Source organism: Centropristis striata, chromosome 20 (genome assembly GCF_030273125.1).
Source record: "Centropristis striata isolate RG_2023a ecotype Rhode Island chromosome 20, C.striata_1.0, whole genome shotgun sequence".
Taxonomy (NCBI): domain Eukaryota; kingdom Metazoa; phylum Chordata; class Actinopteri; order Perciformes; family Serranidae; genus Centropristis; species Centropristis striata.
In genome coordinates this window covers 17,103,711-17,124,806 of record NC_081536.1, presented here as the reverse complement: position 1 = coordinate 17,124,806, position 21,096 = coordinate 17,103,711, and the positions used below count along the sequence as shown (strand labels likewise).

General features: G+C 38.8%; 2 protein-coding genes across 3 annotated transcripts; one reads left to right on the top strand and one right to left on the bottom strand.

Moving 5' to 3' along the window:
• Positions 1-2,866: 2,866 nt before the first annotated feature.
• Positions 2,867-8,208, bottom strand: eef1akmt2 (EEF1A lysine methyltransferase 2). The gene is made up of 6 exons (XM_059359458.1): positions 8,081-8,208; positions 6,478-6,543; positions 6,160-6,274; positions 5,660-5,767; positions 4,199-4,415; positions 2,867-3,172 (listed from the first exon to the last, which is right to left on the bottom strand). Exons 1-6 carry the CDS (start codon positions 8,191-8,193, stop codon positions 3,075-3,077), a joined length of 717 nt encoding a protein of 238 aa, XP_059215441.1. The 5' UTR covers positions 8,194-8,208; the 3' UTR covers positions 2,867-3,074.
• Positions 8,209-10,125: 1,917 nt separating this feature from the next.
• On the top strand, positions 10,126-20,516 carry abraxas2 (abraxas 2, BRISC complex subunit). 2 transcript variants are annotated; one of them, XM_059359035.1, is made up of 9 exons: positions 10,126-10,224; positions 12,889-12,979; positions 13,735-13,771; positions 14,292-14,358; positions 14,744-14,934; positions 15,244-15,363; positions 16,163-16,247; positions 16,836-16,953; positions 17,217-20,516. In XM_059359035.1, exons 1-9 carry the CDS (start codon positions 10,153-10,155, stop codon positions 17,786-17,788), a joined length of 1,353 nt encoding a protein of 450 aa, XP_059215018.1. In that variant the 5' UTR covers positions 10,126-10,152; the 3' UTR covers positions 17,789-20,516. The 2 variants fall into 2 exon arrangements, with proteins under 2 accessions (XP_059215018.1, XP_059215017.1); XM_059359034.1 differs by having other exon boundaries at positions 15,241-15,363.
• Positions 20,517-21,096: the final 580 nt, after the last annotated feature.

The window sequence follows — 21,096 nt, the reverse complement described above, 5'->3', positions numbered from 1 at the left end:
ACGTTGCTATCATGACTTCTGTTCGTTTTTCTCTCTGTTTTAGTCATAACCAGCCTAAAACAATGACCCAGACATGTATCGAAAAAGTAAAAAAAATAGATGAAAATGGGATTTGAGGTGCCAGCGCTCTCAATACATTGTGTTTTTATGTAGCCACATTAGTCATTGCTTAAAAGGCAGAGTGTGAAAAGGTCTGAAATGCTTCGAAAGAGGAATCTTTCCCACTTCCACATTGGCTCTCCTGGTATGGAAAACTTCACCGCTACATGGTGGAGTAATTCAATCAATCCACGAAAATCCTATTACGAGAACTTCAAACGTGTTTCCAGGGAGATGGAGTGAAAAAACATAAATATTTGCAGTATCACACTTGAGAGGTTAAAATGAAAGCGTGGTATTCATGCCGGTGGGGCAGCCAGTGGGCTATGGCATCAGGTCTGAAACCCTTATAGGTTCGTATTATGAGTGGAATAAAAGTGTAGCTTCGGACATGTGTGCCAACCCAAAAACCATGAAAAGTGCTGACGGTGGTTAATGCACTGTACAGCTCAGTGCAACCCAGCGAGGTCCGCAGTTTTATTTTACTCCATGGCGGATGGTAATAAAATACTTTGAAAAGATGTCAGAAGGAATGATTCCAATTTCCCTTTTGATTCAAATGTGCTCTTTTAACAAGGAAGACATCATTGAATGCAGCAGTGCACAGTGGAGCATGTGTTAAACACCAGTGGTGTATATTTAAAACTTACTTCAGTAAAAGTACAAAAACATCAGCATCAAAATGTACTTAAAGTATCAAAAGTAAAAGTATTCATTATGCAGAATGGCCTAATTCAGATTGTTATATGATTGTGTAATTATATTTAATGTATTTATGGAAGCAGCATTTTACTGATGTCCTGGCAGGGTTAATAAATATATTAAACAATACTTCTACTTTAATACATTTTAAGGGGAAATATTGTACTTCTTACCCCACTACATTAAGCTACCAGCTGTAGTTACTAGTTACTTTTCAGATTTAACATGAAAACGTTATCAATTTCAAATGATTCTGCATGTTTTTAAAGCAAACCACATAAAGTATAAGTTGTATATGTGGAAATACTCTAGTGCGTGCAAGTACCTTAAAATTGTACTAAGTGCAGTACTTGAATAAATGTACTTCGTTACATTCCACTGCTGGTAGATACACAGTGTGAAAATATATTGTTTTTAAATAAAGGACATATATGTAGGCCTATATATGCAGCTCAAGTTGCCAGGAGCACAATACTTTGTAAATTATTTTATTTATTGTAAATAAGCAATCTCTTTAAAAGATTGACATAAATGTGTATGTAGTGTACATTTCTATTGTGTGGTTAATATTCTTTACTTGCAGAACTATTTTTTTCTTTTTCGCTTACTATGTTTATTGTCACCATTTATTATGCACCAAAATACCAAGGCAAACCCCTTGGCAAAATACCTGATTGTGATTCCAGTGTAATCCATTGTTTCGTGGAAAAACTGACCAAAAACTTCTGACTTCACGTAGGCAAACAGGATTGTGGTGTAGCGTTTCTTAGCAACAGCACCTGTGCAAGGGAAATGAGTGGGCCACAGTATATTCAAGGAGGTAACTCCAGCACATATTAAAATCTAATGACACCATGAAAAACACTCAAAGATTTGCCTAACAAGATGCTTTGTGTGAGTTAGAGTGACAAAGGTGAAGGAGAGGATATTAAATGGGTTTCAGTCCATGGGAAAATCTCTGAGAGCCGTAGATGTGGGCATAATATGCACATTGGCAGGATATCCAGAGCCTTATAAAACCCCAGCCAGTAATTCTTGTAAAGCTTGCATGTGTTTACTCAAGGGCATGCCTCAACATCAACGGTTCCCATTGGACCACTGGCCCGGCTAGCAATTAAGATCCAGAGTTTGACAGTTATTAATGACGCCATTGAGAAAGGAAATGGCAGACAGGCCTCTCCTCCTCAGAAGGCATGGCCTCTTGTTTATTCATTATGTCAGAAGCTCTTAATCATGGTCCTCGGGACCCCAAGCTCTGCTGGTTTCCAGTTTAGCCAATTAGGTAAGGGCTATTTTTAACATGACATGAGAGATGGATGCAATTAACTACCTTGTAAGACAGAACAGTGGTTTTCAAACCGTGGGTCAGGACTCTCAACGGGGTCCTTGCAAAGTAATTTCAGAATCTATAAGATGATTTATGGAATGGGGAAAATGTTCAGTACAAAGTGTCTATATCTTCTTGGTTTTAACTTGTTTATAAAATGAGTACAGAATACTTTTTACCCTCAAGGCCTGTGGTAACTAATCAAATCAGAGACTGAATAATAGTCTTGCTGAAGTATTATTACACAAGTATCCTCAGAAAAGTAATATTACATTCAAACGAGTGTCTGCAAGTTACTTATGTTATTCAGAGGCAAAAGGTTTCATGTTGAAAATTTTCACAAACTGTTTATGGTATTTAACCTCTTAAAAGCTTATGTTATCCAGTGTGAGATCATTATTCTTCAGTGAAATACCAGGACTTTGTTTTGTAATCTACAGAATAGACAGGAGTTTACAGATATTCTGTATGTGTGCATTGAAACGGTTTTATGTGTCAAATGTTACAGGATATAAAATGACTTCAGTGCTATTTCTGGGATTCTGCGTGAGAAACTTCTCAGCTAATTCTCAGCATAAAGCACCATTTTTTGATTATGTAAACTTCCTTGAACCCCAAATTGACCATCTTAATTTTCTGCATAACTGTATCACTGATATTACAGAAAAATTTCATACAAATATATATAACAGGGGCCTGCAGCACTGTGGAGCAATGCAAAGTTATAACGACAGCAACAAAACAAAAACAATTTTATTTCATGAAAACTGTTCAACTCTGTTACACTGAGTGCCTGCTTCATGACTCATAGTTTATAAAATGATATAATCAAGTATTGTAAAAAAAAAAAAAAAGTCAGCACAAGTAGTATGATTTCCTGTGATAAACAAAAAAAAAATGCAGAATTTATTTCAGAAAAAGGACAAATATCCTCTTGGGTTGTGGGTCAATGTACTCGCTTGAAAATGAGTGCTGTCACACTGTTGCCCGTCTTGCCTCCAAACTGGAAACTTGGTGTTGGCAGCTCTTGTACAAACTCAAATCCTGTGAGGCAACACAGAGAAAATGTGCAGGTTAAAAAAGCTGCCAGAACATCAACATGCTGTCCAAAACACAGATGCCTCAAATCTTTTCTTGTTAACTATGGTTACAGAGGGGTTAGGAGAAGAACTGTGAGTCAAGAACTATCCATCTGCCATCTGTGGTGCTTCCTGGGGCCTGTTAAAGACAGCCTGTCAGTGTGACAGATGAGACCTCAAGGCCCTTCGGCCCCCTGCAGGCTCTCCACAGTGACTGCACTGAGAGGAGTTAATGGAAGCTTGCCGAAATACTGACTTTACAAGGCTGTTGCTGCCTGCAGCTTAACAACCTGCCAGGTAACTGTCACAGCTTTGGAACGGGGTTTGTGTTTTGACTGAGGGTCAGGCAACAAAACTCAACAAGTTTCCCCATTGCTTAAACCAATTTATAACACTGAACGTATGCACTTAAAGGTGCTCTGTGGAGTTAGGTCTACATTCAGCGTATTCAAAATCCCAGTCTGCATCCTTGAGCTCTAAAAAACATGTCAAACGCATCTCCTTCCTCATAAAACATTAGCAAAGTCATTTAAAAAAGTATTTATTCAGTACTGTTAAGTACTGTCAGTACTGTAAAACCATTGGCAGGGGTCGTCTGTGATGTCAAACCAGTGACCTTATTTTAACATCTACAGTGGCTCTTTCGTACAAAACCAATGGCCACCCAAAAACCAAAATTACTGATAATACATACAGTAAAAGGCCAAAACCAAAAGTACTTGCCATACTTACTTCAAGAAGATGCAAAAACTACAGTATGTAGCCAGAAAATAATAACTAGGAGCAATGGCACAGTAGAATCAACTCTATAAGGAATGACTTGACGTAATCTGAAATTGCATTTTTTAAAAGTCTGGCGTCAAGGTCAGGTTTACAGAGATATACCGGTCTAATTGGTTTGGTTCTGGGAGTCTGCCTTGAAAGCAACTCTTACTTTATATAAAAATAAATTATCACACACACAATCAATAATTTCACTGCATCACCTCACCTTCATTGAATCTTTCTAGCAGCTGCTCTTTTGTCCAGTTACACGAAGTGATAGCGAAGAATCCTTTGTCCTTAAGAGCATCTTTTAGTGCTTGAACATAGAGTTTTTTGTTCTCTTTGGAGTTGTCTGGGTTCAAACTTATTGCGTCGAATGTTCCTTTATCGATGCACACGTCAAAACCCTTTAGCTCCCCTTGGCAGTTTAAGAAATCTGTCTCCTAAAATACAGAAAAAGTGAGAAGTTAGGGATATACAACATGGTAGTGTTTGGTGTGACTCTTGGGCAAACCTGCAAAGATATCTTTCAGCATCAACCAAGATGAACTGTGTTATACCACACTGGTAATCTTTCAAACTAAATTCCTGCCGACATGACTGGTTAATTCTGCAGAAGGTTCTGACCCACCATACCACCTGCGAAAGGGGCCCTTTATCTGGACAGAAGGCAGAGCACCAGATTTCTGGGAGGACTCAAGAGCCACATACTCACAAATCAGGGATCACAAAATGTGCGATTTATGTTGGATGATCAACAGTGATACATTACAGAGAGAAATGTCTATATATTGCTTATTATATTAAGTGACCCGAGTTCAATTTGAGTGTGAGCCAGTAAAATGGAAAAAAAGGAAGATGCTGAAGGAATGCATAATGGTGATGTGTCAAAGCAGCAGTAGACTGTGACTAATGTAAATGGAGACAGGGCTTGACATAGATTTTAAACCTTTGAGGTACGACCCGTCATAGAAGCTTTTTTTAATCATGCCGGTGAAACTCCTCAGACTCTATTCAAGGCTACACATGCACACAAATTATTTTGGCATTCTGCAGTATTAAAGAAATACCAACATACCACTTCTCTCTCACACACACACACACTTATACAACCACTGTGCTCCCCCTGTCCAGCTAAGGTCAATATTGACTTCAGTAGAAGGCTTTCTGTCCAAGTAAAGCACCCACCGTCATAGGTGTGTGATGCATATAACATATATGCAACTGTATAATGCACACAGGAGAGGAAAAATCACTCATCACATCGCTTATAGACTAGCCAGCATCTATGACTTGTTTTTCTTGCACATATATGTTAGAAGATGTGTTAAATCCTGCCAATTCATTTGAGGTGGTTTAATCTGAATGGTGGGCAGACTTCCATCACTTTCAGGGCCTTCTTCCTATCCAACTCTCCCACATAGTAAACACAGTGGAGGTTTCCTCTAACCTTCACAGGCCAACTCACAGTAAGCTGAAAGGTATATTGTATCGTTGGCATTTAGGAATGAACGGGGAATAATTTTGTATAAATGGCTGATTTGTGCATGACATCAGATCCAGACAAATTTTTTACATCGCAGCACTTAAGTGGACAGCAGCGCCTAAATTTGTTGTGGTAAACTGTAAACTGTGCTTAACTGCAAAGTATTACTGTCATTTTAATAACAAATATAACTGAACTCACCTTTACAGAGATATCCATCAAGTCCTCCGCCTGCAGAACTTTTTTTGACAATTCTACAGAGGCTGGAGAATAATCTATACCCATCAAATTCCTGTATCCTTGTTTAGCCTTGACATACAAAAACACAGCAAATAAAAAACAAAGTTTGTCAGCTGTTGTAGAAACGTCTGAAAAAAGTGGTTTGTTGACAAAGTCATCGCAGTAGACTCAGCTGCCATGTATAAATGATCCATTAAAGCCTTAGATCATCTAAATCACAAACATATTTGCAACTTAACCCCTTGCGGGATTTTATCATGCAGGTAATTTTCTTATTCGGTTTTGAGACTGCTGGGACTTCTTCTATCATCCAAATATAATAGAGCTGGAAGATATTTGGATCTGCTTTCTAAGCTTTAAAAAAAATGTGAAGTGTAAAGTGAGTGCTTTCATTACCAGTATCCCTGTTAGCCTAGATAATCCACATATGTTGATGTATGTAAAGATGTATTTTTACACACCAGTTCAACTAAAAAGGCTCCGTTTCCAGTGCCAATGTCAAGAATGGCTGCATCTTTGGGGATCTTAGCCTTGTCCATCCATCGCAGCACACGGCTCATGCTCTCCTCACCAAACCTTACAACAAGATGGAAACACAGAGACTTCAGTAAATGACAGGCTGCCGTCAGAAACCAGTAATACTGCTTTAAACAAATCTCTCACTGGCAATCATCACATCTCCGCATGACAAACACTCATAATAACTAGTGGAAATGTTATGGCTGAAATAATTTCTGGTAATGATCATGCCAGCATGTCAATCCTCTGAATATGATTACCATATCTCACCAACATCCCCGATGTCTGTGAATGTCTCAAGTTCTTTTTGGTATGCATTTTCCCAACTGCAGAAAAGGAAAGTCACAGACAATTAGTAATATAAAAACAGAACAGTTGACACATTCCTATTTATATAACATTACAAAAATGTAAAGCAAAAATAAAAATAATTAGCCTGACTTACTGACTTATTTCCTTTTACCTGCTGTCCTTTTTTATCCATCTAGACTGTTTTTGTGTGAGCTGCTGAGTGTCTCACATATCGTCTGTAGAAAGGTCTGTCTTATCCGTCTGAGAATATAGACAGACCTTATATATAGGAACTAGGTGGCACTCTGTTTGTGTTGCTATTGAAATTTCACGAATGTATCCCTTGAGCAAGTCAAGTACCATCTAGTTCCATTATATTTAAGGAAAGACAGACATATCCACCCCTTGTATCTCCAATACTCTGTAGCTTATACCAAATCATTCTATATTTATAAACAGCACTACAGGTAGCAGGAAATTTGATATTTGATTTTAGGGTGAATTGTACCTTTAAAGTTTTTCTATCTAATGTTTTCTTACTCCCGCTGTTCTCACTTATTTAAGATGACACCAAGATAACAAACCTAAAACTCTTCTCTCAACAGACAGGAACCCTACTTTCTACCAATTATAAATTGAGCACTTATTACCTCAAAAATATGATGGAGATAAGAGATCCTACAGTATATATTTTTTAACATTAATCTAACTATGGCATATCAGCAGGGCCAGATTAACACTTTGCTGTACCCTGGGCAACAATATTCAAGGGCCCCATCATCATGACCCCAGAATCAAGATAATCTGGCAAAATACAGAATAAATTACAGTAATATACAGTTAATATACTCAATACATCAATAACTAACTGTCATCAAGTGCATTTTCATGTACAGATGTGCAAACGCTCATAGAACTACAAATGCACCACTATGTCCTCTTGTCAAGGCCACTCACTCACATATGATGTTATGAAAACAAAACACATCAGCATCAGTATAATCTGGCAAAATTGTCCCACTGCATAGATGATGATGACGATGATAATAATAATAATAATAATACATTTTATTTGGAAGGCGTCTTTCTTGGCACTCAAGGACACCGTACAAAAAGATAGAAAAGATAGGGAAGGAAGTGTCCTCAATTTTCACAAAGATTAAGTAGGCAACCACTTTCAAAGCATCCAGTATTTATTTAACAGCACCTATTCCCAGCAGCACACATGTATTGAATTGATAGAGCCATCACAGAGGAAGACAAGACACAAACAAAAATCAAGACTCTAGAATCAAGTAGCATTTTGGTCCTCAGCTCATTTTAAACAGAAATCACCCTGTCACCTCAAAATTCATTTTTGAGCAACGGCTCTGATGGACAGTTTAAAATATAAACGAGAGATTACCAGATATTTTGCTTGTGCCCACACTGCCTTGCAATCCGGCCTTGCATATCAGTTAATTTACTCTGTTGCTCTGTTGTTGTGTCTTGTAGCTAAGCTAGCTGTGGAGCCTGACGACAATAACCAAAAATCAAAAATTAACGTTAGTAACGGACAACAAGACCACTCACTATTCTTTTGTTCCGAGTACTGAAGGACCAAAATCGTTATCTGAGCATCTGTCGTCCTCTGGCTCCGAGTTATTACCACTTTCCACTTCCACACTTTCTGCAGCGACGTCCATGCTGGATGGGAGAGAGGGCTGTCAACTCGTTGCCTACACTTCCCAGAAGACTTTGCGTCTGAGGCGCGTGCTTGCAACCGCAGGGGGGCAGGGAGCACCGGTGTCGTGCCAAAAAGTGATTGCCTGCCAGAATCTGATTTCTGGCCGCGGGAGCGCACACGGCAGCCCGTTGAGCGGTAGCGTAAACACGTCTGCTTTTCTCTGGATTAAACGGTCTTAATATGCAGATACACACAACTGTATTATAATGTAATTATAGCAAAGGCATGTGGCTTCGAAAGTTTAACGTTTGTTGTTGCGTAATTATTACAACTGTGGCCAAAAGAAGTGTAGTTTGTAGCGAAATCAGACATGGCAACTACGTGATAGACACGTCTATTTCAGTTTTCACCTCGCAAAAACTGATTGAAGGCATAGTATAGTTACTGAGAGGTTATTTCTGCCTAAATATGACTTGATCTCATTCATGAGCTTCATAATGTAAACACTAGAGCTCACAGGACAGCTTGGAATCCCTTTAAAGCACCATTAGGCTACAACACAAAATAGGCATTTTCACCTGCCAAAAATTGATTGAAGGCCAGATACAGTTACTCAAAGGTTATTTCAGCCTAAATATGACTTGATCTCATTCATGAACTTCATAATGTAAAGATCTGACCGCTCAACGGGCTGCCGTGCGCGCTCCCGCAGCCAGAAATCAGATTCTGGCAGGCAATCACTTTTTGGCACGACACCGGGATTGATAGGGATCCATCGGACACAGAGGATTAAACCAAACACTCCATAGAATAGGCCAGCACCCTACAGGGCTCTGCAGCCACTGCAGTGAATCAGAAATAGTCAAACGTGCTGGTAGAATGTAAGATGTACGATGCTGAAAGAAAGAGACTTCTAGGGGATGGGGAACACAGTGACACCCTGGAAAGTCTTCTTGGAGAAAAATCAAGAAAACAAGCCCCTATTTAATTACCTGAGGGAAACAGGACTTATAGGGAGAATTTAGTTATTGTCACACTGTTAAAATAACCGCCTAAATCATCTCCTCATGACGCCGGCCACCTGTGGTAAAATCGCCTACATCCTCAGTTGATCAGATCATGTGATTTTACCCCTTTAAGATAATGGCCTATGTCAAGTGTGTGACTTAAGCAGATTTATTATGCCTAAGTGAAAATAAAATGTGACTTAGGCAATTTTTTGAACATGCCTTTGTGACTTAAGCAAGATATAGTAACATTTTATTTTGAAGGTGTCTACATAAGAGTGACATGAGCATGTCATAAACATGACATGGGATGTTTCATGAACATTAATAACATCATGATACTTGTCATGTCATGTTTCTGACAGGCTTGTGTGACTCTTATGTAGACTCCTTCAAAATAAAGTGTTACCATATCTTGCTTAAGTCACAAAGGCATGTTCAAATAATTGCCTAAAACTTTATTTCTCTTAAGTTACATAATTTACACACAGTGTTATTACTATGCAAGTAGCCATCCTTTGTTACATCATTGTTGAGTGAAATGACCAATAAATGTCAAATGTTACACTTTTGGTGAAGTTTTTTGTGTTTCCTGCAAAACTTAGGCGATTAGTTTAACGGGGTGACGTTATGTATTTAATTATTTATATTTGTAATGTAAATGGTAATTATAATTATTTTACACTATTTTTTCCCCTTTTCCCGTTAAATCATTTATTTATCTTCATTTGATTATCATCATCATCATCATTATTATTATTATTATTATTACTTTATATATTTTATTTTAGTTAGTTATTTTTTATTTTTTTTATCAGTATTATTATTTTCTCTCCTTAATTTCCTGCCAAATTACTGCTCCACACTCCAGTCAGTAGGTGGCGGTAATGCACCTGTAGGTTGGTCTGCCAACCGCCATTAAAAATCAAAAGAAGAAGAAGAAAAAGCAGATTGATAGGGATGTTTCCATCATGGCGGCATCCATTTCAGGTTATACTTTTAGTTCTGTGTGTTATCACAGCGCCAACAGCAACTCAGACCATGTAAGTATTCAAAATTATGTTGACAAACTATTATGCAATTGTTGTCAAAGTGTGCGTGGCTCGGCGATGTGTCTAATCGTTCATCAGCGCCATTAGTTTGTGTTGTTTTCCAGTGTCATCATCCTGTTGCTGGCTAGCTAGTATTGGTTCCGTCTATGTAACGGCTGGTATAGTGTAATGAGACTGGGTAGCTACAGACACATAAAGGCATTTCAAGTAATTGTTACTTGATCTCATGTGTTACAGCTGCACATGTGTTGTATGTCGACACATATCAGTACCTGTAAAGAGCAATATTAGTGAATGCGTACTATAGCAACATATGACATGCAATTGAGAAAGTTTGTGTTCCAGGAAATACTCAGTAGTTAGCTACTTAGCTGTAAGCTAAGCTGCCAAGTGAAGTGACTTCCGTGAGCCTGGTCTGCTAATGTAGAGTCGCCTGGACATGTCATTTGATACCTTGTTAAGTGTATCATAGAAATATGAAGTTGATGCAGTGAATTTCAAAACTAGGTTGCATTAAACCGCTTTGTTTTTGACGTTTCCGCGTTGCTGTATTAGCTTGTTAGCCACCTAGCTAATGTCAGTTGCATTTAAGTCGATATGGTCTAAATGTGCCTGAAATATTTGTTTCCTTTATCTGGCTATTGTTGTGCTCTTCAGAAACGCAAATGGGGAAATGCTTTGTGGTCAGCTAATATAACTTGGTTTGCCCTAACTTAGCGCCAGAGCAAACGAAGCTAACGTCAGCGCTGTTTACATGCCTTTTCCTCTTGTCAGGACTTTATAAGTCGCTGTGGACAGGTGGCTAGCTGCTGCTTTCAAGTTTCCCTGCATTCCTGACACAAGCAGACAGAGGAAGGCAGCGCTGTTGATTACCAGTTGCTGTCACTTTAAAAAGAAAAGAAGAACTAAGCGTCTTAATTTTCTCACAGAACAAACGTTGAATAGAAGAAATGTTTATTATTCAGTGCTTTTGTGCATATTATTGTTCTATATCGTCCCCCTGTTGAAATAATCGCCTAACTCATTTTTTCAAGTTTTGCAGGAAACACAAAAAACTTCCAAAAGTGTAACATATGACATTTATTGATCATTTCACTCAAAAAGGATGTAACAAAGGATGGCTATTGGCATAGTAATACCACTGTGTATAAATTATGTAACTTAAGTGAAATAAATGACTTAGGCAATTTTTTGAACATGTCTTTGTGACTTAAGCAAGATATGGTAACACTTTATTTTGAAGGTGTCTACATAAGAGTCACACAAGCCTGTCAGAAACATGACAAGTATCATGAGCATTAATGTGTCATTAATGTTCATGACACATCCCATGTCATGTTTATGACACACTCATGTCACTCTTATGTATACACCTTAGAGTAAAGTGTTGCTAATATTAGTGTCAACAATGAAACACTGATAAACTAAACTGATAACTAAACAATCTCCCTCTAGCTCTTCTTTGCTGGGTTCTTATCTGATGCCTATGAATGTGGCAAATTGTCAAAGAAGTGATTATCTTAAAGGGGTAAAATCACATGATCTGATCAACTGAGGATGCAGGCGATTTTACCATAGGTGGCCGGCATCATGAGGAGATGATTTAGGCAAAAAAACAAACAATTTTGACAAATGACTTGGGTGATTATTTTAACAGTGTGACCATATGCTCCCAGTCATGTTCAACACATACATATGAAAATATTAACCATCTGTTATTGTCCAATATCATATTACAGTTAGATTGAAATGTTAGGCTTTTTAAATGGGTGAAACAGTACTTTTACTTTTAGTATATAAAAGCTCCCAAAATTCACAATTTCCCAAAGCCCAATGTCCTTAAGTACTCAGTTTGTTTGATAGACCGCAACAAAGCCCCAAAGGTTTTTAAAATACTTTAAATGCAGTCTTTTCTAAGTTCAAACAGATAGAAGAGATATCCATACACTCAGATCTATGCATTGTTTTGCCTTATTCTGAATTCCTGGTCTAACAGACCTATAACAATGTCTATTTTTAAAGCTATATTCTATAACATTTATATTGCAATGTTGGGAAAACCAGCAGCTGAACTACATTACTACAATAAAAATAATATTTCTGCATGCTTTATGTTTGGAGCCTTGCATGTAGGAACGAAGTGAACCATAGAGGTGCTGTTTTTCGAAAATGGAGTAAAATGTACACACAAAAGGCTTTACTGTATGGTTGTTTCATATAGACTATTTATTTTTTTAATTACCAGAAAACATTCTACATTGTAATCAAGATATGAAATTACCTAAATTGGGATATAAGATTTTGGCAAACACTGCCAAGCCCTTAACATATCTTCATCAGAGCATAAAACAGATATTGGATAGGTTTACTGTCTGTTGAAGGTCTGTTAGACTGAAAGCTCAAAATAAAGTGACACACTGCATAGATCTAAGTGTGCGAATATTGTATCTATTAATATACTGAATGCCATTATAAAACAGAGCAAAGCAAATCCTCACATTTGAGAAGTTGTAACTAGAACACACATACCTTCAACAATTAATTGATGAAAACATCTTGTCACTTAATTTTCTGTTAATCAATTAATTCATATTTTGCTAATTGTTTCAGGTCTACATTAGTGCTATAACCAGCTTTTCAAAATGTGTTGCACAGGAGGGCTTCCTATTAGGAGATGTAAGGCAAGAAGAGACTGTCAGCATCAGTGACACACAGATCAGCAGTGCAGAGTTGCTCCAGGTAGTAGGTAAGTCCTGAAACAGAGGAAACTAACATTCTGGCATCTTAAGCTAAGTAAGATAAGTAGCAACGTATTAATGGTGGTCTGTAAAAGAAGCCTGACTGTGAAGAAAGCGTTGCCACATGGCAAATATTAAACTAACGATTGTACCAGAGACTTGAAATTATTTTTTATTGAGGAAAATGATTGTACATGATCATAGCTCCATTACAATACTCATATTTACAAATCCAAATGTGTCATATATCTACAAAACACACTTTAATATTATTGAAGCCTACTGATGACAACAGAACATCTGGAGAAGGGGGAAACAAAACACAATTACTCTGTCAGATTTACTCACTTTGACATTTTAATTTAAAATGAGTGATCATCAGTCAGTGCAATGTACAGTACAACAGGAAAGCAGCAGGAATCAGTCTTGAATTTCAATCCGCCAGAATATATTAAAAGATATCAGAATAGATTGTATGTTTTGTTTTGTTTTTTTCACTTCACTTGCTTGGTTTTACTGCTTTCTAAATTTCTCCTCTGCCCCTTCAGTCCTTTTTGGAGAAGCGTGCCTTGATACATTTGAATGGGAAATGTAATTGGGGGGAAAAATTATGCCAAGAGCAATTATCCATCTGCTTTAGCCAGCAAAGTGTTCAGATTTAAGCACACCTTTATTCCAAATGGTTGGAATAAGAGTGTTTTCTTAAAAAAAAATGTATATGATGCTATATACTAAAACGTCTGTTCCTATTTGTTCCCAACAGAAATCCATAACCATGATCCTTGTGCACAATTATTTAGGTAAGATATGGGATTTTCTTATTTAAAGCGTATCTGTAAATTATTATTAAACAGCTGCTATCAGTAGACATGATGTAATGTGCAAAAATGGCACCATTTGCACAATTGTAGTACAGACACTGCTTTAAGGATACTCACATGGTCAGCCAAGAGTTTTGGCCATGATCATTTCATTTAGGAAAACCTGTCATAAAACTGGCGTCACACAAAACAATCAAGTGGCATTAAAAAAATCGAATGTTGCCTAAAGCATGTATCTCTGAGAAATTATTGTTATTGTTTAGTCCCTCGATGACAAGTAGCTTGTGGTATGTTAGTTTGAGGTTGTTGTTAATATACGGATGGTCTAAATGGATACATCAATTGTCTTACATGCCTTTTAGCACAGGCTGAGCTAATTTGACATTGGACAGTAGATGGCCCCATCTGACAAGATGAGTAAAAGAAGTAGGCCAAGGCAGAGGAGGAGTAGGAACACGATGAATCAGTTTGAACTTAACTTGTTTTTCTCTCTCATCAGCTTTTATAACTACGCAGGCAAACTCAATGAAGAAAATCTCAACAGCATTCTTAAAGATAGGCGGAAAGTAAGTGACTGAATTACTGAATTGTCATTTCTACATGCAGTACATTGTGGCTGACGCCTGTCTTATGTCAATGACACCTTTGAAACCAAGGCTACATGAAAACCAATCCTTATAAATAAGACTTAAAAAAATAAAAGTAAACATTTTAGAATTCAATTCAGCTTTTATTGGAAAGTGATGAATGATTGCACCTAAAAGTGTGATTGATGATACACCTGTACAGGTGCTAACAATAGTTAGCATCAGTTTTGTTCCACACTGTATTTTGTGTTTTGGTCACCCATGTACTTTTTGTATGATTTTTCATTCATCCTAAATGGATTTGTATCAGTGCCACTTGATGGATTAAACACATTGTAAAACATTTGTTTCTTCTGCTGTGTAGAACGTCATTGGTTGGTACCGGTTCCGGAGGAACACGCAGCAGCAGATGTCGTTCAGGGAACAGATCATCCACAAACAGCTGACTCAGCTGCTTGGTGTGCCCGACCTTGTCTTCCTTCTTTTCAGCTTCATCTCTACTGCCAACAGCTCCACGCACGCACTGGAGTACGTGCTCTTCAGACCTAACCGCAGGTAATAACTGCATGTTGGCTAACACGTGCAAACGCACGCTCATAGTATCAAGTCAAGCTACTGTCTCACTTGTCTATAAATATGTGCTCTTGTCCAGACTTTTGATTTACAAGGATGTAGGGTGGTCCTTTAGGGATGCTCTAAACTGATCAGAAATTATCTTTCTTTTCATTTCAGCTTCATAAGTCACCAGAATCTCTCACTAAACAAAGTCATATTTGTGTTGGAAAAAAATATTTGCTTGTATTATTATAGTATTCATTAAAAAGTATGTTTTAAAAGTGCTAACTGGTCATTTCTTCTCAGTAGGTATAACCAGAGGATCACCCTCACAATCCCAAATCTTGGCAACACAAGCCAGCAAGAATACAAAGTGTCCTCAGTGCCCAACACCTCACTCAACTACACCCAGGTCATCAAAGAGCATGGGTAAGCTTTGGACCCCAACTTTCTCTTGCACTGCACCATGCCAATGCTGACTCTAGTTTTCGGGTCAGGGGGAGTTTAGACAGCCATATGTCTCCTCTGATATCCGTGGAGCTGCAGCAGCCACCTGTTTTCACCTGACAGCATGCTACGGCTTCACCTTGAGGGCATAACTTGTGTAACTCCCTCATGCTCCTTCATGCTGGGGCCTCAACTAATCAGTGAGAGCTGCTTCCCTTCCACAGACTTTTCTGCCTTCTGCACTGCTGGTAGGGATTTAACCCATATCTTCTTGGTGGTGTGCAACCTAAGATCATCCAACATTTGTGTGTGTGTGCTAGTCTTAGTTTATACTGCTGTCTGCAAGTGGCATTAGCATACATTTGCAGGAGGCTGCCTGCAGTGTAAAGCTGGTATGAGCCAGGCTTCACATGCTTACGCTTGTATACTGTGTCTTTGTGTCTAAAGTTAGACCCACTCTTTCTGTTACTGAAGGGTTGTATTCTGCGTGTCAGTGTCATCTGGACTGCAGGGGATGATGTCAGGCCTATCGTCTTCTGATAAGATCACTTTATTTTCACTGCAGCTCATTGAGCTGATGTCTTTGTTTGACAGCCAGGGGAATGTGTTTGATTTATGCTACAGAAGACATTCACAATTTAACCACAAGACAGCTTTACTGCTTTAATGTCTTTTGAAATGTTTGATCTTGATGAAGAAATGGTTAGAGCGTCTACTGTGTGATGTTATTTATTAGATCTTAAATGATGTAATGGATATGCTATTGTTAAATCTATTTCAGGGCTGAATTCTTTGACAAAGATGGTGTGATGAAGGATATCCGAACAATATTCCAAGTCTACAGTGCACTACAAGATAAAGTGCAGGTGAGCTAGATTAAAGCTACAGTTTGTCACTTTTATACGAGTAATTTTTTGTCATATTTGTTGAGACTGACACTGTATCATTAGAGTAGGACATGCAACAGATAATCTTCGACCTCCTCCTAGTCCTTGAGAGAATCTGCCACATCCGACAATCAATCATAGCCGAGTACTCTCAAACGCAGCTGTCAATCATATCAATAATGACGTCTCGTGAACTGCTGTTAAACTGTGAAACTTCTAGACAGGGCAGATCATATGTGAATCAAGATTCTCTTGCTGCATTGACTATTCTTTGCCTTAAATATTTTCAGAAACAACAAAACATTTTGGTGTGCTGTTTAGCTGTTAAATTAGAAAGTTTGTGACCTGGCCGCCATTTTGAAAACAAAGTAAGCTTCCTCAGGAGAGAGGGTAGGGGGGAGCTGCGAGAAGAGGTCTTGCTAAAATTCTGGCACTCCGCTGTCCTGCTTACTTCATTTTTTTTTTTAACTTTTGGCTGGGGAATTTCACCTTAGACATGTAGTGAAATTATTGAATGATTTTTTTTCTTTTCTGTTTGAGTTTTTCACATGATTGCATTATTTTCAGGCTGTGTGTGGGGAGGTAGAACAAAGTGAACGTGTGAAGGAGAAAATTCAAGAGGATGTGAACAAACTCAAACAACAAATTGCTCTCAGGAAACGCAAGACTGCAGAAGAGGAGAGAAGTATGTGCCTATTCTGTATTCTATAAAGTGGAACTGTGTCATTAAATGTGTGCTGGTTTGAAACAAGCTTGCTTTTGTGCGAAAGCAAACAGCAAAAACAGGAAATTTTAAGCTTTAGTTCTTCTGTGTCCATCCCTTTCCTTCAGGCCTTTTTAACAATATTTGATCAGTAAACCAGTCAAACTGGGTTTCCTCACATTTTACTAATATGTCCTTGTGCTTTACCCTTTTTCACCCGTTATATCTTTTTCTCTGTCCCACAGAGCTCCGTGAGGCCCAAAATGCAGACTCCCATCCCACTCCAGAGGAGAACACAGAACCTTCTGAGGCTTCCTCTCTTTCCAGAATAACCTTCCACGCACCCTCTGCTCCGGAGAGGCCCAGTACCTCACCTAACCCACCATCTTATTCTGACCTCTTGTCCCAGGATGACTCTCTGCTCTCCTCTTCCTCCCCACCCACCAGTGCTGCTCTACTGCCCAGGCCCCAAGCTGTGGGCTCTCCAGGACACCCTACCCCTGGCCCCATGGGGATGGGCCTGGGCCTCGGGCTTGGACTGGGCCTCAGCGCCAGCTCTAATCCTGTTACCACTCCCAGCACCCCGTACCTTGGCAATGGTGACGGATCAAGCTCTGACTCGTTAGACAGACAAGCTGCAGGGCAGGAAGACGACGAAGACGATGAGGATGAAGACGAAGATGAGGACAGTAGCGAATATGAGAACTTAGTGAGTGAAGCAGGTCATCTGCCAATGGTGTCTGCCAGCGTTTTAGCACAAGGCCGACCAGCTGCGCTCAGTCCGGATGGGGACGCTCGTGGCTCACAGACCACATAGAAACATGCCACAGGGTGTGTTAGGGACACAAATAAGTGACGCACCTTGAGGGCTGGGCATCTCAAGCAATCAAAGATAGACAAATATAGACAAAAGAAGTGCCAGTCCTGAAAGTGAAAGGCATGCACAGGTGGTGTCCCGCTGTGAGTGTTTCTTGTCTTAGTCTGATCTCCATTTTAAGGGGATAGTTTGCTAGGCTTTGCAGGCTTAAAAGGTGTGTATTGTCTCACTGGGCGCAAAAGTCGTCTGTTTTTTTTCCTTTTGGAATGGGGTCAGTCTGGGTACTTCAGTGTGGATGTTTAGGCTTCCTTAAAGACGGGCCCTGCTCCATGCTTTCTGTATCTTTTTGTTTCACATTTGCATCACCAACTCTTGAGCACCCACTCTTGCATTACCTCTTGCACTATTTGTTTTGCCTTCTTTAAACAAACCATCTAAGAAAAGCAAAGGGAGAATATTCTGCGGCCTTCAAAATTTTTTTATTAGAAGTAGGCAAATGGTTAAACTTATTTTTTAATTTGAAAAAAAAAAGATCTATATGTTACTAGAGTTCTGTTAACATGCACATTTCTCTCATTTGATTTAGGAATAATTAGATCTTTTTCATGTTCCACAGTCTTTAATTAATCATGCAGTTGCCTATTTAAATGATGAAGAATAGATTTCAAACAAAATTTACTCTGCCACTTCTATAATGGGTGCTTTATATATACATATATATATATATATATATTTTGTCAGATTAATAGTTAATCTAATTTGATTGACAAGAATGTCAATGTCTTGTTCCTCTTGGTTAACACTGAAATTGTATGCGCTTTGCTGCACTTAAAAAAAAGAAGTAAGATTTCTTTATAATTGTGCTATACCAATGCTGTCATGTTGTGCCACTTGAGTAGTCTTCTTCGACCACCCTGAGCCAAACACAGCTCAGCTTTTGTGTGTTGTACGAGGCTCACAGGGCAAACACAATGTACTGTAGCTTTACTAACCAGATGCTTAAGGTTCCCTTCTGCTGCTGCAACACAGAGAGCTACCACTTTTAAAAAAAATTGCATCTGTCTGTTCTTCTTCATATAAAAACCTGGCTGCTACTTCCACTTCACAGTGCTGGTTGTCTCCAATACTACTGACCGTGATCATATAACCACTTTAAGCTCACTTCTCACTGACTTGTTCTCTATTAAAGTCATAATGGAAGGCTGACACCCCCTGTTTTGTGTGAATTGTAACCTTGGGAACAGAGCATGAGTGATCACCTTCCTGTCTTGGCATTATCCACATCATGTATTATGACCTGGTTGGGTCAGTGTTACGTGTATGGACCTGTATTATGTGATGAAAACATCATGACCTTGCTTCAGTATACAGTGCCTTCCACTCGGGGCAGTTTCTGTCTGCACACATTCACCAATCTCTCCTGAAGGGTAAATTCTAACAAACTGTTGTTTTCGTAATAATCGACTTCGAGCTTTTATTTATTTATTTTTCTTTAGTCCTAGAGGTATATGCCTCCATTTCCATGATGTGGTGTTTTGTCAATCTAAAACAATCCTCACTGCTTCCTGATGCTCTTTTTCCTTTTTTCCCCCCTTTCACTGACTACTTCTGAGTGGATCTGCATCTCATGGTTGCAGCTGTGATTTGCTTTATTATCTGAAACTGGAATTATACATGTAAAGTCAGGGGGAATCTGCATATTAACTCATACTTCCTGCAATGCAGAGGTAATATGATGAGCATGACTAACATGCAGATGACTTTTTTTCCGGCCCATGACAACTGAGTAACAAGGTATGGATCGATTGGGTGCTGGATGTAGGACACCCTCCTTGCATGAACGGTTCAATTCTAGACACTATTATATTCAGCATGGAGAGACATTTGCACTGCACACAAAGGACGTCTGACAGCGAGCAGCAGGTTACACTGACAAATGACATGAATTTTGTGGTGGGAGAAGCTTTGCCTTGTGAACAAGCTCCGCTTTATTTACACAGCCTGTTTGTATGTCATGGTTTTTTGCCTCATTTAATTTGCCCTGACGTGTAATGCCAATGCATCACTTATCGGGAACTGGCACTCAAAATGTTACTTAATAATCACCCAAAGTAACACAATCACACAATGTTAAAAGAAAATGATGAATCAATTTCTTAGGAATATGGTTTCCTTTGAGTACTGGAATATAAGAAAATATATAATGAATGTATAGTAGACAAGGGAGGGGGTAGCATTTTAACAGCACTTACTGTATAAGCTTGTCCCAGTTGAGTGTTGTGGTGGTATAGAGCAGCAATTCTCAATGTTGGTCCTCACTCTTAATCCTCAACCTCAGTCCTTCGATGATTGCTTTTTACATTTTTTCTTTCTGGCATCCCCATGTGTAAGCCTGACTTGATGGCCAGAATGAAAACCGGCAGGGCTCTGGTGTCGAGGGCTGCGAGTATAAAGTGTGAGAGGACTAACATTGTTAGGATCCTATACCTTTCAAGTTCCAACAAATATACACTTGTGTACTCTTACTGTATGGGGTGACTCTTCCCTGAGTGGGCCATTGCAACATCAACACCTCCCTGAAAGCACAAAGTCCAGTGCACAGCTTCGAACTTCTCAGCTTTTATCTGGATATGTGAACTTGACAAAAGTAGACCAAGGACTTGCTTGAACGAGCACAGAGAATATGGTTCCTAAAGTGGGGGATAATAAATCAGACATGCATATGTGATATGATGTGCCTTTGTTTTCTTATTGTGGTAAATGGAGTCCCACTTTTGATGTGCTAGTGATTTTAAAATGCTTTAAAAATGTATATGGTTACATCTATGCTCTTTTTAAAAACATTTTTTAAAGGTTATTTTTGTTTCTTGCAAAACCACATCGTATACATTTAGTTGGGATGTGTATTTCTATGCGCAAAACCTACTGGAGCTTGTTTCAATGACATCACATTGGAGTAGGACGGGCTTTCCTGTTGCATCCATGCATCCATTTTCGCGGGTGAACAAATGAGAACAAGTATTAATTATGGTGCACATTAATTTTCGGCTTCGAAATGTTTAAGATGCCCGTCATTAATTATAACAACAACTGAGTGCTGAGAACTGTTGCTCAAGCTGTCATGCATTACTGCAGACTGCTTGCTGCAGTATTTTTACGATGACATCATCCCCTTATCCCTTTTGAGGGGATACCACGTGGTTGCTTGCCAAAGATGCAACAAATTAAGCTGCACGAATTGGAAAGAAACTTGTTTTTTTGCTGTAATTTACTGGGCCCGTTACCTTAAAAAATGAAAAAAATCACCT

Excerpts from the sequence above, each read along its gene's own strand:
- abraxas2 (XM_059359034.1), top strand. The coding sequence starts at position 10,153 with ATGGCGGCATCCATTTCAGGTTATACTTTTAGTTCTGTGTGTTATCAC. Across the intron at positions 12,980-13,734 it reads AGAGTTGCTCCAGGTAGTAG|AAATCCATAACCATGATCCT; the intron begins GTAAGTCCTGAA and ends TGTTCCCAACAG. Across the intron at positions 13,772-14,291 it reads CCTTGTGCACAATTATTTAG|CTTTTATAACTACGCAGGCA; the intron begins GTAAGATATGGG and ends CTCTCTCATCAG.
- eef1akmt2 (XM_059359458.1), bottom strand. The coding sequence starts at position 8,193 with ATGGACGTCGCTGCAGAAAGTGTGGAAGTGGAAAGTGGTAATAACTCG. Across the intron at positions 5,768-6,159 it reads GAGCCTTTTTAGTTGAACTG|GCTAAACAAGGATACAGGAA; the intron begins GTGTGTAAAAAT and ends TTGTATGTCAAG. Across the intron at positions 3,173-4,198 it reads GCTAGAAAGATTCAATGAAG|GATTTGAGTTTGTACAAGAG; the intron begins GTGAGGTGATGC and ends GTTGCCTCACAG.